The 24,082-nt window shown below is 43.4% G+C and overlaps 2 protein-coding genes across 2 annotated transcripts; both read right to left on the bottom strand.

The window, feature by feature from the left end:
- Positions 1 to 3,826: 3,826 nt before the first annotated feature.
- Positions 3,827 to 7,088, bottom strand: MARCKS (myristoylated alanine rich protein kinase C substrate). Its single transcript, XM_074948266.1, has 2 exons — positions 6,633 to 7,088; positions 3,827 to 4,834 (listed from the first exon to the last, which is right to left on the bottom strand). The coding sequence occupies exons 1-2, from the start codon at positions 6,729 to 6,731 to the stop codon at positions 4,085 to 4,087; spliced, it is 849 nt and encodes a 282-aa protein (XP_074804367.1). The 5' UTR covers positions 6,732 to 7,088; the 3' UTR covers positions 3,827 to 4,084.
- A 6,080-nt stretch (positions 7,089 to 13,168) lies between these two features.
- LOC141984841 (uncharacterized) lies at positions 13,169 to 22,966 on the bottom strand. Its single transcript, XM_074948267.1, has 3 exons — positions 22,511 to 22,966; positions 16,140 to 16,271; positions 13,169 to 14,370 (listed from the first exon to the last, which is right to left on the bottom strand). The coding sequence occupies exons 2-3, from the start codon at positions 16,163 to 16,165 to the stop codon at positions 13,611 to 13,613; spliced, it is 786 nt and encodes a 261-aa protein (XP_074804368.1). The 5' UTR covers positions 16,166 to 16,271; positions 22,511 to 22,966; the 3' UTR covers positions 13,169 to 13,610.
- Between the last annotated feature and the right edge of the window lie 1,116 nt (positions 22,967 to 24,082).

The following is a 24,082-nucleotide window of genomic DNA, read 5'->3' as shown; positions in this document are numbered from 1 at the left end:
CCACAGCACATGTGAGGTCACACTGCATGGAGGATGCCATTTTTTTGAACATGTATTTCTGTATGTGGTCCAGAGGTGCCCCACCAATAACATCTGGCCCATGGGACCAAAAAGGTTGTACCACGTGTAGTAGCTTGTAGCACCACCTCCTAAATTACTTTTTCAAGGTACACTGAGCTGCATATTCCAACAAGCATGTTGCCATTTGGAGGACTAATAGCTGCAAGAGTTCACACTCATTACTAATTAGCTGAACTCCTTTGAACGGTAGAAGGTGACCAACATGTCAATCCTTCTGGCTACAGTTCATTGTAAAAACAACATACTAGTTTCACCTGCTGCCTACTTCATGAAACTAAAATATACTCCATTCTACCTTAGTGAATTAATAGTGGTAAAAAAACAAAACAAAACCTAACCTACAGCTAGGCTGCTTCCAACCACTGCATTACTAGTATAGGAAATGCTTATACTTAACCTCTTAAAAATTGACTTTCAACCAACATTTGAGTTGTGGGTCTTGAAAGAGGACATTTTGCCCACCCTCCATGTGCAGTGTGTGTTGCTGTGCACTTAATTCAGTTACTGTTGGTGGGAGATATTATAGGGGCAGCAGTCAAACCTACAGTTGTATTCTCAAGTTAAGAGCAGGGCTGTACAAAATACCTCACTTCAAAAACAAAACCTTTGTTGAACTTGGAATGCTACTAAATTTTACTTCCAGAATGCCCATTTAGAATAAGCCTGTTATTAAAGTTTTTGCCTTTAAACCGTTCAGAAACACATCTTCCCCCTCACAAAATGAAGGCATACATTTAAGAGAATGTTTAGAACGTACAGGAGGAGGGTTTTTTAGTGAGGGCCTAAGTGCAACAGCAGAAATATTTATATGGGCATTACTGATTTCCAGAAAACAACTGTATACGCTTACATAGGAAGATAGACCTACTCTAATGGAGGACATAGCTTAAATTACATTTCTTCTCTTCCCCCCCCCCCCCACCATTTTATTTTATGTGAAGTCAAATGAATTAAGTCATTACACTTTCCCATTCATGAATTGAGGGTGAATAAATTAGGATTTGATTCCCAACATGGATCACCTCACTAGAAATGTTGCTATTACGGAGACTTTAAAAAGCAGCTTAGACGTGACTTATTAGAATTTGAAGGGGGTTTTGGTAATGAGTTTTAACCATGAATAAGAAAGCCCCCTCATTTTAATCCAATAATAAATGTAAGGGGCTGAATCTTGAAGTCTTTATTCAGGCAAAACTGATTTTAGTAAGAATTTTGCCTAAGGAAAAAGCATTGTGATGTAGCCCAATAGAACTGTTTAACCATTTCAGAACATGGAAAGTTTTACCCATTTCCAACAGCTCTTGCAAGTCTCAAAAGGTATCTAATTTCAAGATTTCAAATGGATTTGAACTGCAATGAAACAGTTACTGTAGCTATTACTGAAGAGTAATATCAGCATTTCTTACTGAAACACTGCAATTGTTACACACCGTAATAAACTGCTTTCTTGGTAAACAGTTTAAAATTATCTAGTATTGACTATTGTTCTGTGAAGGGAACTCAGTGATTTGGTGCTTCCTGATAACTTGACAAGGAAAAAAAAAAAAAAAAAAAAAAAAAGACACCTCAGACCTTTCTTTTTAAAAAAAAGAAAAAAAAATCTTGGATTTAAATATAAAGGAATTTATTTAAAAATGACATTGACTATAGGGCCATGACATTTGATGTCTTGAACAGTTTTTTTTTTTTTAGACAACTGTATTATAAAAACCCTGAGTAAAGTGGTTATAAAATGAACACCTTCAACTGATGTACTCCAAGAATGACACTGGTGTGGAGGATCTCGTTTTACATCCATTTATTTCATCCTGTGGCCATTATAGCATAGTATTCAATACATATCTAAAACTATAGAGAAATACCAGGGTGAAGAGAGTACATACAAGCCAAAATTAAAATGGTAGACAGCTGAATAAAAATAAGTATGCATTCAGCAGGAATCCATTGCAGTTAATTCTGTTCTTTTGGGAACAAGGTGCTAATGTGCCATTTTCTCATAAAATGAATCATAATTACTTCCAAAGAAAGCTTCTGCTGAAAATTTTGATAGAAGCAAGTGTAATACTAAACTTTCTCCTATAAAGTTAGGAGAAAGTTTCTTGAATCAATTTCCACCCTCTGAACACCATTACTACTTTACATAAGCCTACTGTTTTATTAAGGCATAACATGCCCTGAGCAATATGTTGGAAATTAGCCAAACAGCCTAACAATTAAAGGCAAGCACCAAGCAACTATTTTTATAGGCAAATTTAGCAATCCCCTTTGTAACTCATTTGTAGTTGGGAGTAGCATATTTGAGAAAGATATTGCTTTTAAATGCTGAGCAGACTGCAGGAAAACAAATGTTTTTACGCTACATATTTCAAACTGGTGGTCTAAAACTAGAAGTAGAAGTGGCATAACAAAACAAATGGACCATTTATTTCAGTGCCTAACTTTAGGCAACCAGTTTAGAAAAATTTGGCCTAAGACCATATTCTTACACCCTACCCAATATAATCCAAGTCATACATTAACTTTAAGAGGTAGGAATCGAGTGTGCTGTATACCACTGGTCTTAAACCACGATGGAACCTGGGCAACAGCAATCTTACTATGCCATCATGTTGTCAGATTGGCTTCCAGTCTTTTGTTCAAAAAAGCAGAGGCTGTGAGCCATCTGGAGATATTGCTTATAAATTTCTTCATAATAAAGACTTGGAATATTACTGAATCCAAAATTCTAAACCATTTCTAAAGATAGCATTAATGGCACACAAGATCCTTCTCTATGCAAATTTAAGCCATACTTGCTAGTCCATTTATAGCTATCAGAGGATCCATAAAAGAAACACAACCAAGTTATACATTTTATTCACATTTATTTTTCGCTTTTAGTGTGCTCACAGAAAATTAGAACACCTTAAGCAGGAGTTTAATAGCAATTTTTGTAAGCAAAGTTACATTCCATCTCTAAGTCAAATTGGTCAAAGCTTCTCCAGTATTTACAAAAACATGATAGACAAGATGCTACACAAAAACCATTGCATCTGAAGAGTTTTCCTTTATTTTCAAAGACAACTGGAAAAGAAAGCATTGTCTGCTGTAATCAAAAACATACCACAGTATAAACAGTAACCATTCCACTTATCACAGCTTGATTGAGTTTAAAATTTGTGTTTAAAAGGTCCAAGATGACTGCAGTTTTACAAAAATGGGCAGGGTGGAAAGAGTTGCAAACTTCATGTGCTTCTGGATATCAAGATTTGTTTTTATACAATAGTCACAGTTAAAAACACCCTGCTGGTAATACATAATTACACTTTATTAAGGTCATAAACCAGCAATAAACAATAAAGCCTATACAACTTGTATTTCTACTTAATCACTGACTGGTACAGCTAACATGAGATAAGTGAAAAGTTCCTATGGTTTAAATGAATTCCTAAGACTATGATCTTTTTTTTTTCTGGGTATTGATTTTTTCCTTTCCTTCTTAGTCAAGACTTGTAGTGTTGTAAACCTTATAGAACATCTGCCTCACAAAATACATTGTAATAACTTTCTTTTAAAAAAGACTAACCCCTTACATCGTTTCTTGTGGCACATTCTCTTGGCAATTATGTGCATCACTAATTCCTCATTGTGGCCCCTATCACTTCATTTGATATCCCTTATTGACCCCACCCATCTCCTTCATATATGGGTATGTCCATAGATTGACAAAGAAAGTTTACATTTTGAATAAAAGATGCAAAGTATGCAAAAACATTAATACTGATGCAAAAAAAAAAAAAAAAAGGAACAAGGCAGAGGGAGGTGTTTAGTCTCCCCTCTACCTGTTGGAATGGTGGTAACAGAATTATTTGAGATGGGATCTGTGGGGAGAGAAAAAAAAGAGAAAGACATCTTTTAAATCAATCCCTGGTTGTAGACAAGTTCTCCAAAACCAGTACCTGGCACCACTCCAACAAACAAACAGGGGGAGAAAAGTTCTTGGATTATCTCAAAATTGCCATGTTTACTCTGCCAATTCAGCTGGTGGGGCTTCTGGACTAGACTCAGATGGGGTTTCCTGTGTAGGAAGTGCTGCCTCTTCTACTTTGGGTGCCTCTTGTTCAGTTGAGGTGGCCTCAGTTGTAGCACTAGGGGCAGGGGCAGAGGCACCTGGTGCCTCTTCTGGTTTATCCTCAGGCTTTTGCTCTTCAACAGGGTTGGCCTCTTCTCCTGCAGGCTTCTCCGGTGCGGTCTCTTCTGATTTTGCTTCCTGAGAGTCACCAGTCTCCTCCTTTGTTTCCTCTGTGCCACTAGCGGCAGCAGCGCAGGACTCCTCTTGGGCAGGTTTGCCCTCCTCATTGCTTGTAGCTTCTGGGGAAGTAGCTGCTTCATCTTTCCCTCCCTCTGCAGAGGAAGCTGCACCTTCGTTCTCTGCTCCTTCCCCAGCCTCCTTTTTGTTCTTTTTAAAGGAGAAGCCACTTAGCTTAAAGGACTTTTTGAAGGAAAAGCGCTTCTTTTTTTTTTTCGGGGTCTCATTGCTGGAAGACGGGGTAGCTCCCTCCTCTGCCTTCGAGGAGGGCTCTCCCTCAGCAAGCGAGGCTGGCTCAGTACTCTCGGCTTCTGTTCCCTCCTTCTCAGAGGCAGGCTCAGAAGAGGCTTGCTCTTCCTTCGCTGTCTCTTCAGCAGGTGCACTGCCATTTGCCTGGACCTCCTCCTTGCCTGCCTCAGCAGCTGCTGGAGAGGCATCACCATTCACCTTTACATGCCCATTTTCCTGGAAGAAAACAACTCAGTGTTATTGGAGAAAGATCTGCTTCTCAGCCATATCCCAAGCTCAACAGGGTCATCTGATGGAGAACTTAGTTCATTTCCCTGAACCAGAGTCTGCACTTAGACAGAACTGGATGGAGCAGACAGTACAGACGGTTTTAAGAATACTTGCCATCTTGGCATTTTATGCCAATACTAAGGCATGGTTTGGACTATCATACAAGTCCGAGGATTTGATCAGATCAAGCGATTAACTGCAGAAACTGCGGGGCCGTAAGCCAGCAAGTGGCGGACTCGCCATTGCTCCTCTTGAGAGAGGGGAAGGCAGCACTGAGCATTTTCAACATTCACCTCCCCGCCTGCTCCCCAGCCCGGGCTTCGGGAGCGCAGCCCATTGGTGCTGCCCTGGACACGCATCGCCAAGCCACGCCCCCGCCTGCTTTCACAGGGTGCCCGCTGGGGGACGCCCGAATGGTTGAAAAAGCCAACGCATCCGCAAGGCACTGCAGGGCAGCGCGCTGCCCCGCCCGCCCTGCCATCACTGCAGCTCCGGCGGGCCGGGCTCGCGCGGCTCTCCGCCAGCAGAGGGCGCTGTGACTCCACCTCGCCGACCCCGGCTGGAGGAGGCCGGAGAGGAGGGGGCAGGGGAGAGGAGGGGAGCAGCTGGCGGGCTGCGGGGCTCACGCACGCCGCGTCCAGCAGCAGCGCAGCCGAGGAGAAAGGCTAACAAAGCTTGCCTCGCTCCTCGCGTCCGTTTCACGCCTGCCCCTCCCCTCCCCCGCACCCTTCAGCCAGCAATAAAATCAAAATAAAGACGTGGCTTCCCTCCCCCTGCTGGCTGGTTAAAAGAGGCGCCCCCCGCCTCTCGCTGCATTTGCATTTTTAACGAGTCTAAAGCCTCTCCGGAGGGCGAAGGAGCCCGGCTGGCTCCGGCAGCAGCTGTTCAGAGCCGTGGCGGGGGTGCCCGGTGTTTTAGATGCAGGCGCCACTCAACTCCAGCGCCGCCACCCCTGTTGCGCGGGGGGTGGCAGAGCTGAGGGTCAAGTTAGTGCAACGCCAAGAGTCACCTTCCCCCCCCCCCCGCCCCAAGTCCGGACTGCGCTGAAACAGGCAGAGTGACGCGAAAAGCCTCCCAGAGCAAGTCAGCCCCCCGGGTTTCAATCGTAGGTTGAGCCTAGATCCGTAGAGGAGTGGGGGCGAGGCATGCAACAACATGGAGAAGAGCGTGCTTCGCTGCCCCTTCCCCTCTCCAGCCAGCCACCTCCCAGAGGTACAGGCACAGCGCTCTCCCCAACAGTGTACCCCCGGGCATGCCACTTCCCTCCCCTAACCTCACCACTGCCAGTTTGCACTGCAGAGAGCAAATTCCATACTGCTATCTACCAATCCACCTCCCACAAGGGGCATTTTTGACTATTCACAGACAAACGTCTTCAGGAGAAAAAGCTAATGCACGGAGCAGACTGAACGGACAGAAAAGCCAACCAAGTATCACATTCCTCAGTTTACAAGCAGCGTGGACCCCCTTCAAATAACGCACCAGTGATTTTTATCTGCTCCACTCCATTAAGAAAAATCGGGTCTATAGAACCCTTCCCTCCCCCCACAAAAGAGTGAAAAAGCCATTTCTTTCCATTAAGTTTTCAAGATAAAGGCTTTGGCCATATTCTCCATCTAATATGCCCAAGGCACATCGAAGGGAGAGGAAAAATAAACAGGATGCAAGGGGAAAAAAAGTCCAAGTTTTGCCTTTTTTTTTTTTTTTTTTAAAGGATAGGGTTTTTTGGAGGGGGGGGGATTACCTGTCCATTCGCCTTGGAAGGAGATGCAGCCACTGCTTCCCCAGGTTTCTCAGCAGCGGCTTCGCCTTTTGCAGCGGTCTTGGAGAACTGGGCACCCATGCTGTCTTATTCAACAAAGAAACTCAAGAGATCCAAAAGGAGGGGAAACAAAGAGCGTTGGATTGGTATAAATACTGGGCGAGCAGCAACACACACACACACGCACACCAGAGGGGGGGAAAAAGAGAAGAGAGAACAGAACCGATTTATATGCACTCCTTTTAAAAATTTAAGTCGAAGAGATCAAAAAGCAGCAGCACAGGAGGAAGGGGGGAAAAAGGAGGAAAAAAAAGTCGAGCAAAAAAAAAAAAGAGCCCAAGTTTAGTAAAAAGAAGTAATAAAAAAAATCCCAGATTTGTAGCCGTACTGTAGACAAGGGGAAAATGGAGAAATCTCCCTGGTTGCTAATAAGATGCGGAGTCCAACGCCCAAGTGCACAGATGAATGGGCTTTCCGAGCGCTGACGGCAACCCCCGGCCCGTCGCCGACCAATCACGGCGCCGCCAGACAAAGGAGGGGGCGGGGCTTCCAATTGGAGTGAACAATGGAGCCGCGATTGCAATAATTTGAAATCAGCCTTTGACTGATAATTAATACCCCAAAAATAAATAAAGTAATGAAAAAATGCATGCACTCTTTTTTTCTTCACTTAAAAATGATGATGCATGGGTTTATTGCCCTTTCTTTTCGGAGGTGAATTAACCCTGCAAGGGGATTTCCTTTGACTTGCAGTGGCTCCGTTTGTGTGTCTCTCTTTCCCCCATTTGCTTCTGTGTTAAATTAGAGACAATGGTTCGACTTGTGTGTTTGTGATTTCATCCTCTTACCCCTACTCCACTCGACCCCCTCCACCCTCTGCTGTAGAAGATCAACAGATAGTGTGCGAGGTTTGAGTTTTTGATTTAATTGCTTGCAATTGTTCTATCGCCCCAATTTGGAAGGTATTTAAATCACGTAGATCGAGTTCGAGTTTTGCCAAAGGAGATCACGAGTTGAAATTAGTAGGTCTGTAGGCCAGATGTTGAAAATGCTAAAAGCAGCCGCGGCCGCCGCCGAAAAAGCAGAATCAAACCCCTCCCCCTAGCAATATCGGTTTGAAATAAAATATTCTGAAATTAGCCTACGGGTCTGATTACATTCTGCTGTCTGATTATCCTTGATTTGTATTTTTAAAACCTGTTTTCTGAGGCGGCGACCACTTAGATTTTTGATGCATTAAATTAATGGATGAAGCGACGTTATCAGAGATCTATTTGTGCTTTTCCCAAATGTGAACCCTAAATATATATTTACATTCAGACTCTCAAATAAGATGTAATTTGAGACTAATTCGCTCGAAATAATACTGCCGCTAAGTACCTGAGTAACAGCAATGACTTGCGTGAAATACCAGCGATCTGAATCTCTTTTGGGGGGTGGGAGTGGCCTTTGGCATGTCTGGCAGCCTAGGTCTACATGGTGTTTTGTTTTTTTCCAGTTGAAATGGATAAATCATACTGCTGGGAAAGGCGACCTAAACCTCTGTTTAAAGAGCAGTGATGAGGAAAACTGACGGAATTACTTTTTCAAAAAAAGATCAAATCTCAAAATGCCCGATTTGTTTATAAACAAGAATGTTACAGCCATTAAAATAATCAAGGGTTCAGGATTTCAAGACACCCGTCCAAACCGCCCACCTCTCTGACCCCAAAGATCGCATTGTGCTGCAGAATCGGATGATCTTTGTATGTTCGCTGCATTTCAATAACCCTAATATGAACAATTCTTTATCTGTAGCAAGAGGAGAATCAGTCAAGGGAATATTTCGTTTCTTGGGGGCAAAACACACGAAGGGGCATTTGTTTTTTAGATCAAGCTCTTATTCTCCCTTGTGCTGCATTTCAAATACAACTTCCCTCCTGCATTTCAAGGAAAACGGATCGCATCCTGGAAAACGCTTAGTACCAGCCTCGATTTCTTTGGTTTAATCATTATCTTTCTTTTCGAAACCAAGCTGAAAAGCGTCTGTAACGATTTGGTTTTATACACACTGCTTCGGTTTGATGCCTTATTCAATCACCAAGTTATATTTCCCCAGAGCTGATGTAAATAGTTTGTTGCAGAAGTGCATCGTGCCAGCAAACATATCTTATCGCCCTTAAGGGAAAAGACGCTGGCCAGGCTATCGGCACTGATGGTTGAAGGAAGCCAACCCCTTTGTGTAAATGGGAAAGTCCCAAACAGAAACGTAATCTAGACAAATCCAGTAACATCCAGGCGTTTGTGAAATGCACTTTGGAGGAGGCTGTTGATTTTCTTCACCAGAAAACTGGAAAAAATACCCTCCATCTGCACTTTTTGTGGTTGCTGTGTTAAATTGCTGTGGATCCTAGCTATGTGGCGAGACGCGTCTCCTCCAATATATGCACAGAGAGCAAAAGGATTGGAGATGTTTCTGCAGAACCCCATGGAGGGAGGGCTTCTTTGTTACCCGGCTGCATTGCTTTTGCACGGTGCCCATTTACTGGGTATCGGCTGGTTTCCGTAGCGACGGCCGGCGAAGATTCGGAGCGTTTGGGGGGGGGGCGGAGGAGGAGTGAGAAAGCGGGTGGGGGGAGGGAGGGAGCGAGAGACAGAGCAGAGCAGATGGACCGTACCCTGGAGGGGGCGGCGGACGGGGGACGGAGATGTAGTTGGCGCTGTGGCTGTAGCTGCTGCGGGGGGGGGGGGGGGGGGAGATGGGAGTGGTGGCTGCAGGGGCGGGATTCCACAGCTGAGATCGGGAAGGAGTTTCCATGCCTTTGCACCGAACCCGAATTGCGATCCTAGTAGTGTGGCTGACTTGGAGCCGGGGCAGCGAAAAGCGAGCGGGGGAGGGGGCTGATTCCGTGCCAGGGCTTCCAGAGGAAGCATGTGAAAGGGCAGCTGGACTAGTCTGAGGGGAGGGGGGAACGCAGGGGACAGACACGAGGTATTTCCAACACGGAAAACAAATGAATGAGAGGAAAAGACGTGAATACCAGGGGAGGGGAGGGAGGAAGGAATGGGGTGGGGGGAGGTATGGCAGGGAAGTGGGAAGAGGGATGTTGGAGTTTTTTTTCTCGTACATCTAAGCCAGGAAAGGAAGGCGAGAGAGTTTATTGCAGTGTTGTTGTCGCTGTGTTAGTCTGAAGACATTAGCGAGACAAGGTGGGGGCGGTAATAAGTATGAGCCTGTACGACACCCTGCATCAACCACGAGAAAGGGACCGAGAGACTTTTTCCATTGGACCATTTGAACTGGAGCCATAAACTCACTGAACATTAAATCTCACCAAATGAGGGTAAATCCAGCCTCATCATCGTATCCACTCATTATACTCCACACCTGAACATAGCCATTATATAAACAACATACCCCCATATCTCAATGTCTGTACTTTGACCTGTTAACCTTCTATCCCCAATCAGGGATATTGCAGATTGTGTATTCCTTACGCCACCCGTTCCTAAACTTTGCACCCCTTGATAACCTGTACCTTATTCCCTGATAACCAGAAACTTCTATGCTTAAACTCTGTACCATTTTCTTTTATTTTAACATCATCTTAATAAAATTATTAAATCTTTTATTGGATCAACTTCTGACGGTGAGAGAGACAAGCTTTCCAGAGCATAGGAAGAACAAGGAGCAAAAGACCTGATAATCAAGCTGACTAGTATAGTATTCTCGCTGCTTGTTTCTTTTTGTTCCCCCATCTATTTGTTGCAGCCACCTGTTGTCTCTGGTATCAGACTGTAAGCTCTGTGAGGCAGGGGGCTGTTTCTTTGTTGTGTGTTTGTACAGCATCTAGCACAAAGGGGCCTGGACCTGCTGAGGTCCCCAAGCATTAACACAGCAAATGAATAACAGTGACAAAGAGAAAGCTGCTCAGGAGTGTTCATTGTCATCAGTAGAGCAGTGAAACCTCTTGGGAGTGTATATCTGGTGACTGATACACAGGAGAGACAGTTTGTCATGAAAAAGAACCTTGGAGGTCTCCCACTAAATCTTATATCTCTGCAGCGAAAGCAATATGATGCCAGGGCAGTTTGCCAGGTTCCTTGTGGTGCTCGTCCTGTTTGCAAAGAAATTGTAGCCTTTTATAGATCCCTTTTTGTTGGATTTTAATTAGATCATTTTTATTTGTTTGGATTAGTATATCACCTGATGACATATTGCCTGAAGAGTAAGCCAGAATTGCAAAATCAGTGTAAAAATCCACGTGTTCCCTTGTCCAGGCATGGTGGTAAACCTTTATTCCATATGCCAGCTCATCTGAATTTCAGAGTAATGTCACAAAAGTATTTTACAGAATGATTGTAGGAGTCATGATGGAGTATGTATTGTGATCCCAATATGTTTTCCAGGCATCAGTCATTTCAGTATTTTAAAGCTGTATGGTAAAACAAGACAGCATTACTTATATAAATTCTTCCAGACAGATGGTACATGCTGATCAACCAGTTGTACAACAATCCAAAAGTATACATAAGTACACCAAAGTACAACAATCCAAAAGTACACATAACTCAAAAGTACACATACACTACCTCTCACAAGTTCCCAACAAACCCTTCCAGCTAATCTTCTGGCTGTCCACCATCACACATTGCCTCTTCTGCCCCAACACACACATATGTTTTAGGGTAGATTCTTCTAAACTGATGGCAGTTAGCAATTTACATGACTAAATAAAAAATAAATAAAATACACCAGACTATTGATCAAAAATTGTATTCTTCCAGCATGAGCCGCACTAATCACCTTCAAAGGTGCAATAAATTCAATTCATATACAGTCCCTTTCATCCTAAAGCATCCCAAAGTGCTTTACTAATCAATATACAAACTATACACAGGGAGCATTTAGGCTCTCTAATGGCACAGATATACAGTTTAGGAGATAAAGTGAATAAGGATGCTGTAATATCAGATTGAAATTCAGGGAAATCGTAGACTATCAGGATTGGAAGGGACCTCAGGAGGTCATCTAGTCTAACCCCCTGCTCAAAGCAGGATCAATCCCCAATTTTTGTCCCAGATCCCTAAATGGCCCCCTCAAGGATTGAACTCACAACCCTGGGTTTAGCAGGCTAATGCTCAAACCACTGAACTATCCCTCCACCTACTAGAGTCTCTAAGGTACCACAAGTACTCCTTTTCTTTTTACAGGTTTTATGTTTCATCTAAAAGACAGCACTCCCAATAATACACATATACCCATAGGCACCGACTCTGTGGGTGCTCTGGGGCTGGAGCACCCACGAGAAAAAATCGGTGGGTGCTGCACCCACCGATGGCCAAGCTCCCCTCCCCGCTCCACCCCTCTGCCCCACCTCACTTCCTCCCTCTGCCTCTGCCTCCTCCCCAGAGCACGCCGCGTCCCTGCTTCTCCTCCCAGCGCTTGCCGCCGCGAAACAGCTGTTTTGCAGCATAACAAGCTGTGGGAGGGAGGGGGGAGGAGCGGGAACACGGCGTACTCAGGGGAGGAGGCAGGGCTGGGGCGGGTATTTGGGGAAGGAGTCCAATAGGGGCGGGGGGGGGCACACAAGCGCCCACTGGCACCAGGAGAAGCTGGCGCCTATGCACATACCATAATCTATTCCCATAGACCTCCTGCACATTGCAGGCCAGAGAACCTCATCTCACCTCAACTATGACCACCTCATCACTTCCTGCAACATCCAAGGCCAAATCTAAATTAGAAAAGCTTTTCTGATAAACCAGCGAAGCGCTCCTATTGTGTATGAATCTTACCTCAGCGTAACTGTGCTTGAACTGGCATCCATTTTTCCAGCCCCATCTCAAGGGAAGTAAGCTATACTGCTGGCACAGCTATACTGGTCTCAAATCATGCCTAACTGACATGGATATTCCAGCAAAAGTTTGTAGAGTGGGCCTGGCCTCAGTTTCTGTTGCTTGGCGGTCTCTCATATGAATACTGAGCTAGCTTTTCTTTCTTTAGCTTGGGAGATCAGTTAGGACAACACTAAGTAGTGTGGGTGTAAATAGTTACACACTAATAACACACTGCATATGGTGCCTTTCATCCAAGGATCTGAAAATTAATATTACATTAGCATCTACAGGCCACAATTGAGATTGGGGTCCAGTTGAGCTAAGCGTGGTACAAACACACAGGGCTTGTATACTGGTATAGTAAAAGTGACAATAACCCCCACCCCAAAAAAACAACCCAAACGCCCCCACCCCTAATGTGGATGTAGTTATACCTGTAATACAGTAAAAAGAACAGGAGGACTTGTGGCACCTTAGAGACTAACAAATTTATTTGAGCATAAGCTTTCATGAGCTACAGCTCACTTCATCGGATGCATGCAGCAGAAAATACAGGGGGGAGATTTTATATACACAGACAACATGAAACAATGGGTGTTACCATACACACTGTAATGAGAGTGATCAGGTAAGGTGAGCTATTACCAGCAGGAGAGCGGGGGAAAAAAAACCTTTTGTAGTGATAATCAAGGTGGGCCATTTCCAGCAGTTGACAAGAATGTGTGAGGAACAGTTGGGGGCGGGGGGAGGGCATAAACATGGGGAAATAGTTTTACTTTGTGTAATGACACATCCACTCCCAGTCTTTATTCAAGCCTAAGTTAATGGTGTCCAGTTTGCAAATTAATTCCAATTCAGCAGTCTCTCATTGGAGTCTGCTTTTGAAGTTTTTTTGTTGAAGAATTGCCACTTTTAGGTCTGTAATTGAGTGACCAGAGAGATTGAAGTGTTCTCCGACTGGTTTTTGAATGTTATAATTCTTGATGTCTGATTTGTGTCCATTTATTCTTTTACGTAGAGACTGTCCAGTTTGGCCAATGTACATGGCAGAGGGGCATTGCTGGCACATGATGGCTTATATCACATTGGTAGATGTGCAGGTGAACGAGCCTCTGACAGTGTGGCTGATGTGATTAGGCCCTATGATGGTGTCCCCTGAATAGATATGTGAACACAGCTGGCAATGGGCTTTGTTGCAAGGATAGGTTCCTGGGTTAGTGTTTTGTTGCGTGGTGCGTGGTTGCTGGTGAGTATTTGCTTCAGGTTGCGGAGCTGTCTGTAAGCAAGGACTGGCCTGTCTCCCAAGATCTGAGAGAGTGTTGGGTCGTCCTTCAGGATAGGTTGTAGATCCTTGATGATGCGTTGGAGAGGTTTTAGCTGGGGGCTGAAGGTGACGGCTAGTGGCGTTCTGTTATTTTCTTTGTTGGGCCTGTGCTGTAGTAGGTAACTTCTGGATACTCTTCTGGCTCTTTCAATCTGTTTCTTCATTTCAGCTGGTGGGTATTGTAGTTGTAAGAATGCTTGATAGAGATCTTGTAGGTGTTTGTCTCTGTCTGAGGGGTTGGAGCAAATGCGGTTGTATCGTAGAGCTTGGCTGTAGATGATGGATCGTGTGGTGTGATCTGGATGAAAGCTGGAGGCATGTAGGTAAGTATAGCGGTCAGCAGGTTTCTGGTATAGGGTGGTGTTTATATGACCATTGCTTATTAGCACCGTAGTGTCCAGGAAGTGGATCTCTTGTGTGGACTGGTCCAGGCTGAGGTTGATGGTGGGATGGAAATTGTTGAAATCATGGTGGAATTCCTCAAGGGCTTCTTTCCCATGGATCCAGATGATGAAGATATCATCAATGTAGCCAAGTAGAGTAGGGGCATTAGGGGATGAGAGCTGAGTGTCACAGCTAAATAAAAGTTGGAACAGATAATGAGTTAGTCCATGTTGCTACAGATTATTATAATAAACAATATATCCAGTGTCTTTATTAAATCCATGAGTTCTGGTGTCTAGCAAAGTTATGAATTTAAGCTCCAAGGCTCGTCTTTTGAAGGTATGGAGTCCTTTAAGAATGAGGACTGAGAAGTGAGATATGGAGTGATAGTTCTGTGAAAAATGTTCACCAACAGGTGATATCATTTTTTGTGTGTGCGTTCATTTGAGATCATAGTGATTGCCTTGTTTCACCCATACGTTGGGACATTTAGTTCACTGGATGAGGTAGATCATGTGGTGATAGACATGTGTAGGACCCATAGATCTTGAAAGATGTGTTGTGGGAGTGATGATCATTGTAACAGTGGAGATATGTCTACAGGTTTTGCATTTGTTGTTACAGTAGAGTCTGGTGCCACTTGCAGTTGGTGTGTCCTGATCTGTGGGGACTTTGCTTCTGATGATGAGTTTGATGATGTTGGGGGGTTGTTTGAAGGCCAGAAGAGGGGGTTCATGAAAGATTTCTTTCAGGATGTGGTCTTCATGGAGTATGGGTTGTGATTGTTTAATGATACTCCATAAGAGTTCCAGTTAGGAGTGGTAAGTGACAACAAGGGCTGTGTGGTTGGAGGGTTGTTGTTTTTCCTTTATTGAAGCAAGTTCTTTTGGAGTATTTGGGAGGCCTGTACCATGATGCAATGTATTTCTCTGGTGGAGTGTCCTTGTTTGGTGAAGGTGTTTTTAAGTGTGTCAAAGGGTGTATCCTGGACTTTCTCCTCGGAGCATATTCTGTGGTAGTTTAGTGCCTGGCTGTAGGTAAGTGATTTCATGGGGTGGTTAGTGGATCTAATATTTTTATCTCCATTTGACATATGGAGAAGCTGAGAGAAAGGATAAATAATCAACATGCAAAAAGCCAGAATTAGCTCTCAAAATTCCAGCAGACCACATAAATGGCAGTGACTTTTGGGGTTAGACCAGGATAAAAGATATATTTTTAAAAAATGTATTAGTGATTTAATTAAGATGTTAAACTTCTTAACTTTTTTTTTTTTTTTATGTTTCAACTTGTCACATGTAGACAGGGCAAGTTGTATTTTAACACATTATGTGGTTGAGATGAATGTGTTAAAATATAACTTACCCTGTCAACACTAGGGTTTTAAAACACGTTAATTAAAAGAGTTCACTAACACTTTTTTCAAAAAGAAAAGGAGGACTTGTGGCACCTTAGAGACTAACAAATTTATTTGAGCATAAGCTTTCGTGAGCTACAACTCACTTCATTGGATGCATTCAGTGGAAAATACAGGGGGGAGATTTATATACACAGAGAACATGAAACAATGGGTTTTATCATACACACTGTAAGGAGAGTGATCAGGTAAGATGAGCTATTAGTCCTCCTTCTCTTGTTGCGGATACAGACTAACATGACTGCTACTCTGAAACCTGACATTTTTCAAAGACACCTTTTGTCCCAGCCTAGACAAGCTCTTAGAAAACACAAATTCAAGAAAACTATGGAAGCTGAACATGGGGGGAAAGCATTACAGAAACTGTGAAGCAATGTGGGCTGCTTGGTGTGCTCTGTTGTATGTCATTTCCCAGAATGCCCTTCCAATAGTTATCTAAACTCAGAGAACACACTGAAAAGTCTGCTTGTGCTTTGAGATGCATAGAGAACTTTCCTGAATGCAAAGAAAGCAACAAACAAACAAAAAGATAATCAAAGTTTACCTTGAGAGAGAATGTTCTTTGTGCATCACCCTCCCCTGAAGCCATTTCTTCTATTGTCCTCCTTGTTACATAGTATCAATGTAGCATATGCATAAGAAAGAAAACATCTTGCCTTCCCAGGGAACATTCAGTCTGACAGGATAAAGCAATTTCAATAATGTTTTAAACCATATATACTTTCTGATACTGAGAAACAGGACTATAATCTGGATAATACAAGTCTCACATTCTAATACTAAATTAAGTTTTATGAAATGCTTTCAAAATTTTGCTCCTGATTTCAAGAGATGCACATTTCATGATGTCCTAACCCTCAGCATTGTGATTTCTTGTTTGTTTCTTCAAGCTTTCTTTCAAGCTCATACAGTGCAATCTCTATTGTAGCTATTGCAGCCTGGGCCAAGCCTTTTACTAATATTTGACAAACTTTTATTAAGTAGATAAATCCAACAACATTTGCTAAGTCAGACTAAACTGTTTGTATGTCCTGTATGTTAGAAAGACGGGAACTAAACAAGATTCAGATTTTTTTATAGGCATTGTAGAGTGTCTTGTCTTTCTGGACCAACCAACACAAACTCCTCCAGTAACTCAAGATAGTATATTGCAAAACAAAAAAACAGCTAACAAACCAAAATAAAATCCCCTTCCCAAAAAAACTCAACCCCCAAAACAAACAACTGCTCAAACTGAAAGCATAAACAGTTACAAATATATATTAGTAAAATACCTTTTCATAGGCCAGTTACTGTATATGGCTCAAGCAGTGAAGTTTTAACTGTGTTATTTATATTTTAGCAGCAAAAATCAGGATTGGGGAGCCATTGCACTAAGCAGCGTACGAAAAAAAGCAAAGACAAGGTTCCTGCCCTAAGAGAGTTTTACTTTATCTACTTTACTTATAAGGGAAACACATATTTGGCCTTGTCTTTATTCAGAGTTGCAGTGATTTAACTAGAGGTGTAATTTTAAACTGATTTAGGACAGGTCTACGCTGAAAATGCCACAGAGGTGTAGATGCAGCACTTCAGTGAAGACACTACTATGCCAGTGTACCAGAGCTTCTTCAATTGGCATAGTTAATCCACCTCTGCAAGAGAAAAGAACCCCTCCCCCCGCCATCGACACAGTGCTGTCTGTACCGGGAGTTGGGTTGGTGTAACTATGTCACTCAGGGATGGTGATTTTCCACACCCCTGAGCGATATAGTTATACTGTTATACCTTCATAGTGTAGATCTGGCCTTTGTTAAACCAGTGTGAAACCTTATATCGGTTTCAGAGTAGCAGCCGTGTTAGTCTGTATTCGCAAAAAGAAAAGGAGTACTTGTGGCACCTTAGAGACTAACCAATTTATTTGAGCATAAGCTTTCGTGAGCTGTAGCTCACGAAAGCTTATGCTCAAATAAATTGGTTAGTCTCTAAGGTGCCACAAGTACTCCTTTTCTTTTTGCAAACCCTATATAGACATTCTTACATTGTTTTCAATTTGGTTTACATCAGTTTAACTTACCCCTGGGGTAGAGAAATACATCTGTAACTATATCTCAATATAATATAATCTATACCTTTAAAATATATTTCAAAGTTTATAGTTTTTTTTACTTAGCTGAAGTCAGTAAAACACTGAGTTCATCTAAATTGAAATAGGAGACTCTTAATCTGAAAAAAAGAGTGTCCGCATACAGACTTGCACTGAAATATCAAAAAAATGAATTAAAATGGAAGTGGTTCATTTAGTTCCAATTTTTTTGTTGTTTTGTTTTGGTTTTGTTAGTTTTTTGTTAGTTTGTTTGTTTTGCAGACCAGTCCTTGGCTCATCATAATTCATGCTAAGTAATTCAGATTTACCTCTCTTTTGCATTACTGGAGCAATGTGAAACAGCCGGAGAATACCAATGAACCTGGCTCTTATAATTGTTACTCTCCTCTATTTGTTTGATTCTTTTCAAATCTTAATGTTTTTTATTTACTGTATTATATTTTCAGGCTGCTGTACAGCACCTGCATGTCCTGGTGGCAAGATTTATTATTTGTCATTATCTATGTAGCATCTGATCCTACAAACTCTTAGGTGAGTAATCTTTATATATGTTAAAAATCCAGCTGCCATGTGAGTATGGCTTTTGCAGACCCAGGCTCACAATTTTCTCCTTCATATTCACAAATAACTTAAATTATTATTAGTGGGAGTTGTGGCTGCAACTGTTGTGGGGGAGCAAATAGAATTCTTTGTGTCAGAAATGTGTGACAGAGATGTAGATGCACTAGGGCTCTGGGATTGGTAAATTAAGAGTTGATTGAGGATTTATTTTTGTGTGTGATGAAGTGAAGACGTTTAAAAAGTATTAGGGCTTGTCTACACTGCGAAGTTGTCGACAAAATGTTTGTCTTTCACGGGTACTTAAAAAAGCCCCCTCCAACCCCCACAAAATACAAAAGTTTTGCCGACGCAAGTGGCAGTGTGAATGCGGCTTTGTCAGCAGAAGCGCTCTCCTGGAAGTATTTTGTCCGCAAAATACTGAAAAAGAGCATTTACACATGCTGACTTTGTCGACACAGCCTTGTCACTAAAAGCTGTGTGGTGTAGACGAGCCCTTAGAGAGGATGAAGGAGCTTGTGGTTAAGGCACTGGACTGGCACTCAAGAGATCTGTGGTCACTTCCTAGCTTTGATGCAGATTACTTGTGTACCCTTGGGCAAGTCCCTTAATCTCTCTGTGCCTCAATTCCTCATCTGTCAAATGGAGATAATACTGTCTTTGCCAGCCATTTTGAATTCTGCGGGGCAAGGACTGTCTCTTACCATTTGCTTGTGGAGTGTCTAGCATCAGGGGGCTGTGATCTTTGGTGGTGCCTCTAGGTGTAACTGTAAATAATAAAACATTTTTTTTCATTTCTCCTTTCCCCCTTGTGACTGGAGAGGTGTTAACAATCTTGACTGGTCCCTTGAAATACGTTAACTACTTATGCTAAACAATCTGTTCCACCATTTATTTAGCTGCAGCGCTCTGAGGGCTTGTCTATACTTGAACCACTACAGCAGCACAGCAGCCAGAGTGCCTCACTGTAGACACTAGCTATGCCGATGGGAGGGGTTCTCGCATTAGCGTAGGTGATCCACCTCCTGAGAGATGATAGCTAGGTCAATGGAAAAATTCTTCCATTGAGCCAGCACTGTCTACAACCCTGGGTTAAGTTTGCTTTACTATGTTGCCTGGGGATGTGGATTTTTCACACCCCTGAGCAATGTATAGGGTGTGGGAGGGGGTGAGGGCTCCGGCTCAGGGTGCAGACTCGGGGGTGGGGCCGGGGATGAGGGATTTGGGGTGCAGGAGGGGGCTCCAGGCTGGGGGGTGGGGCCGAGGGGTTCAGAGTGTGGGAGGGGCTCAGGCTGGGGGTTGGGATGTGGAGGGGGTGAGGGCTCGGCTGGGGGTGCGGGCTCTGGGGTGGGGCTGCAGATGAGGGGTTTGGAGTGTGGGAGAGGGCTCAGGGCTGGGGCAGGGGGTTGGGGTGCGGGAAGGGGTGAGGGCTCTGGCTGGGGATGTGGGCTCTGAGGTGGAGCTGGGGATGAGGGGTTTGGGGTGTAGGAGGGGGCTCTAGGATGGGGCTGAGGGGTTTGGAGTGCAGGAGGGGGCTCAAGGTTGGGGCTGGGGACTGAGGTGCAGAAGGGGAGGTTGGAGTGCAGGCTCCGGGCGGCGCTTACCTCAGGCAACTCCAGGGAAGCAGCCAGCATGTCCCTCTGGCTCCTAGGCGCAGGGGCAGCCAGGGGGCTCTGCACACTGCCCCCATCTGCAAGTGCTGCCCCCGCAGATCCCATTGGCCCCCTGGCTGCCTCTGTGCCTAGGAGTCAGAGGGACATGCCAGCCACTGTAGCCAAATGGACTTTTAGTGCTGTACTTCAGATGTACTTACTGGAGCTGCCAGGGTCCCTTTTTAACCAGGCATTCTGGTTGAAAACTGAACGCCTGTCAATCCTAGCAATGTAGCCTGGTTGACCTAACTTTTTAGTGTAAACCAGGCCTGAGTACATTTTCCAGACCTGAAGAAGAACTCTGTGTAAGCTTGAAAGCTTGTTTCTCTCTATAGTAGTTGGTCCTTAAAAAGGTATTACCTCACCCACCTTATCTCTCTAATAATAAATTAGTTAGCCAAGCAATTAAATAAATGGGATTTATTACTGTTAAAACATATATCCTAGATTTTTCTTGTGCATGAACAGCCACTTCTCATAATTAAAAAAGTCTTTATCCTTTAAAAAAATTATCGTGAATTACATAATTCCAAAATATTGAGGTCTGGGGCCTGATCCAGAGCCCACTGAAATTAACCGAAACCTTTTCATTGACTTCAGTATGTTTCAGATCGGGCCCTAGAATCTGGTCTCCACGGGTATGTCTACACTGCAATTAAAAACCTGCAGCTAGCTGACTCGGGCTCATGGGCTATTCAATTGCTCTGTAGATGTTCAGGCTCAGGCTGTAGCCTGAGCTCTGGGACCCTCTAGAGCCTGAGCCTGGATCTCTACACCTCAATTAAACAGCTTCTTATCCTAATCCCTGTGAGCCCCAGTCAGCTAGCACGGGCCAGCTGCACTTTTTTAATTGCAATGTAGACATACCTCAAGTCCACAATTATAGATAGAGAGTAATTCTGCTGGGTTAACAGAGTAACAGGATTGTGTCTGAACCACTGAGATTTACACCAGAACTAAATCAGTGTCTGGGCCTATATTAAGGAAGGAAGGAAGAAAGAAAAGAGTTTCTGATCATGCGTACTCTACAGTAGACTAGATCCAGGATGATGATTGTTGTGGGGAAAAAAGGATGATGTATTAAAGGTGTATTTGGGAAGGAGAATCTTCACTGTCCTTGTCTGTGTACAGTAGTAATGGCATTTAACTATGAGAAAACCAATACTGGAGATAATCTGCTTGAAAGGGGTCCCTAGGAAGCTATGAAAATCATAAGTTTAATGTGGACACCTGCCTTAAAATTTTTTATCCCCTCTGTATAAAAATCTGTATAGAATAGAATATGTCATGGTAATTTTTGTTTATTCCTTTTAAATTATATTTTCTCACACTTTAGATGCAACCCCCAACTTTCTTTCTACTGTACTGTAAATGGCTTGCTTAAGTCTTACGGCTCAAGCAGCAAATGTGGCCTTTTATTGACAAAGACAGATGGCAATTTCCCCTACAGTCAGTTTTCTTTTCACCAGATGACATACAAAACATTCAGTATGCTATCTAAGGATATACTAAGGCACCTTACTAGTCTCACTAGTACCCCAATGGTTTGGTAAAGCTTAAACCTTCCTGGCCTATGAATCAACTGGATAGCTGTTGGCTATTACACATTTGGTTTAGATCTGTTTTCATCATCTATATTATCTATATCCTTTTTTTCTTAAACCATATAAATGTCCTTTTTTCATATTTACTGTTTGTCTAGTCTACAAGGTGCTTATTTCCACATTCACATGCTTATTTAAGACAGTCTCTTTCCATCTTTTGGGCATTCAGCAATAGGCTGAGGTTAAACAAATGGTAAAATCCTGGTCCCTCTTTCAGTGAGCCAATAATGCGCAGGCTCCTTTGCCCACTTGTTAAGATTTCAAACAAGCACCTTTGTGCTTTCTCCCATGCTGCTTCTTACACTTAGGAGGAACTTCCACTAAGCACCCACAAAGCCACCTCATTATTCAGCTTCAAATTCCTCCTTAAAACCCTCCTTTGCTGTAATACCATGAAACATTAACAACAGTTAGTTTATCGGTGCTTTGATACCACTGTCGTCTCTTGTAAGCTCTTAGGGGAAGAGACTGTCTTTTTGTTCCATTTGTACAGCACCTAGCACAATGGGGTCCTGACCCATAACTAGGGCTGCTAAACACTATGGTAATAGTAATACTATTGAAGGTAATGGCAATGTGTGTGCTTTTTGCTCCTTTGACAGTACTCCCCTTCTTGAATCTTCATTGCCTTTGCTTGGAGTGTATCCAAATCATTTGGCTGGCATGCATAAAACCTTGAGAGAAACTTGAAACAGTTGGTTGTCATGACACAGGCAAAAATCCCTATTTCTTTCTTAGTCCAATATACATCATGTGCATTTTCTTCTTTTTCATGATTTTTAGATTACTTTGCAGATGGCTACACTCCTACAGTAACATTTTTTTGGTTTCAGAAACATTTCCCATTTAAAGCTTTAATTTACTTACCATGACAAATTCCCTGAAACAGACCAACATTTGATCGGACTTATTTAAATATTTTTGAAATCTAAAATTACAAACACGTTGAAAAAAAACAGAACAACGTTCAAACAAAAAAAAATGAATTTCAAGTAACATATAAATAATATCTTACATTTCTATACTCCGGTTCCTGGCATTCTCAAGCACTGTGCATCTTGTATATGCAAAAGCACTGAGATGCAGCTGCCTGTAGAGTGGAAAGCTGCAACCATCCAGCCTACAGCATATGCACACTAATTATGGCAGGAGAAGTTATGGCCAAAGCCATTGAGGAAAATCACAACTCTTGGCAAAGGTGCTGTAGAATTTTCAATATCCAGGCCGAGCAGGTAGAGCCATGGTTTTTAAGATCCCTCCCAGGGCTCTACACATTTGGCAACATGCTGGAACTAAATTCTGCTGCAAACCCCGCAGTTTCTGTGATACTCTGACGCACAGTCAGCTGGAAATTCAGCTTCAGGGCAATTATAAAATGCACATTTGTACGGAATTAAATATGAAAATGAAGAATTTAATGAAGAAAAGTTCTCCTTGCATAGTTTATGCTGATAGTAAATGCAGTTTATTTTACTCTGCTCTAAATTTTCACTTTTCAAAGGGATGCAGATTTTTGTACTGTATTGTTTTGTATTGTAAATGCACAAGTTAATTATTGGAATTGGCTGCGAGCCTGAGGGTTTTGGAAACCAGCATTAGAGTTCTTTTGGGACTGTGGGACAATCATGTTTCTGCTAAGAGATGTAAATTGCCTTCATTAGTCTTCAGAGTCTACAAATGAATGAGAAGAAGAGGAATGTCTGCACCTCTTTTTGAGCTGTTGTTTCAGGTTGTCTGCAGACTCAGGAAGACAACACTGCATTGGTTATCCTTCGTTTAGGCCATGTCTACATGTACAGCACTGCTGTGGTGCAGCTGTACCAATGCAGCTGCGCTGCTGCAGCATGTCTGATGAAGAGCTCTCCCTTTGGCATAATAAAACCACCTCCATGAAATGCATATGTCTGTGTAACTTATGTCATAGGCACCGAGTCTGTGGGTGCTGCGGGGCTGGAGCACCCAGGGGGAAAAATTAGTGGGTGCTCTGCACCCACCGGCAGCCAAGCTCCTCCTGCCCCCACCCCCTCCTTGCCTCCTCCTTCCCCCGAGTGCACTGCATCCCCACTTCTCCTCCTTCCAGCACTTCCCGCCCACCGCCTAACAGCTGTTTGGCACCACTTAGGACTTTCCGGGAGGGAAGGAGAGGAGTGGGGATGCCGGGAGCTCGGGGGAGGAGGCAGTAAAGAGGCGGAGTAGGGGAGTGGAATTGGGGGAAGGGGGTGGAATTGGGACGGGGCGAGGGTGGTGCGGGGCAGGAAGGGGAGGGGCCAGGGGTGTGCGGGGGTCGAGCCTCCATAAGGCAGAGGGGAAGTCGGCACCTATCTGAAGCGGGTGGTTTGTTCACCCCCCAAGCGACATAAGTTATGCTGACGTAGGCTGTAGTGTAGACATAGCCTAAGTTTGGAAGGATGTCTTCACAAACACAAGGGCAAGACACACAAAACAAAAAGATACCCTCAAATTCCGGAGCACAATTTGCAGCAGGAGATGGATTCTCTGGTCATTTGCACAGGTCCATAATACACAGTGAACTGATTTCATTGGGAGAGTTCCCCACAGAATGATGCCTGCTGCAGTCCACCCTATA

The sequence above is a fragment of the Natator depressus genome, chromosome 3, assembly GCF_965152275.1.
Source record: "Natator depressus isolate rNatDep1 chromosome 3, rNatDep2.hap1, whole genome shotgun sequence".
In the NCBI taxonomy this organism is placed as follows: Eukaryota; Metazoa; Chordata; order Testudines; family Cheloniidae; genus Natator; species Natator depressus.
Note: the sequence above shows the minus strand (reverse complement) of the source record. Positions and strands in the feature narration are given on the sequence as shown.

Excerpts from the sequence above, each read along its gene's own strand:
- LOC141984841 (XM_074948267.1), bottom strand. The coding sequence starts at position 16,165 with ATGCACAAAGAACATTCTCTCTCAAG. Across the intron at positions 14,371-16,139 it reads AAAGAACATTCTCTCTCAAG|CTGTGACACTCAGCTCTCAT; the intron begins GTAAACTTTGAT and ends ACTTTTATTTAG.
- MARCKS (XM_074948266.1), bottom strand. The coding sequence starts at position 6,731 with ATGGGTGCCCAGTTCTCCAAGACCGCTGCAAAAGGCGAAGCCGCTGCT. Across the intron at positions 4,835-6,632 it reads CTTCCAAGGCGAATGGACAG|GAAAATGGGCATGTAAAGGT; the intron begins GTAATCCCCCCC and ends GTTTTCTTCCAG.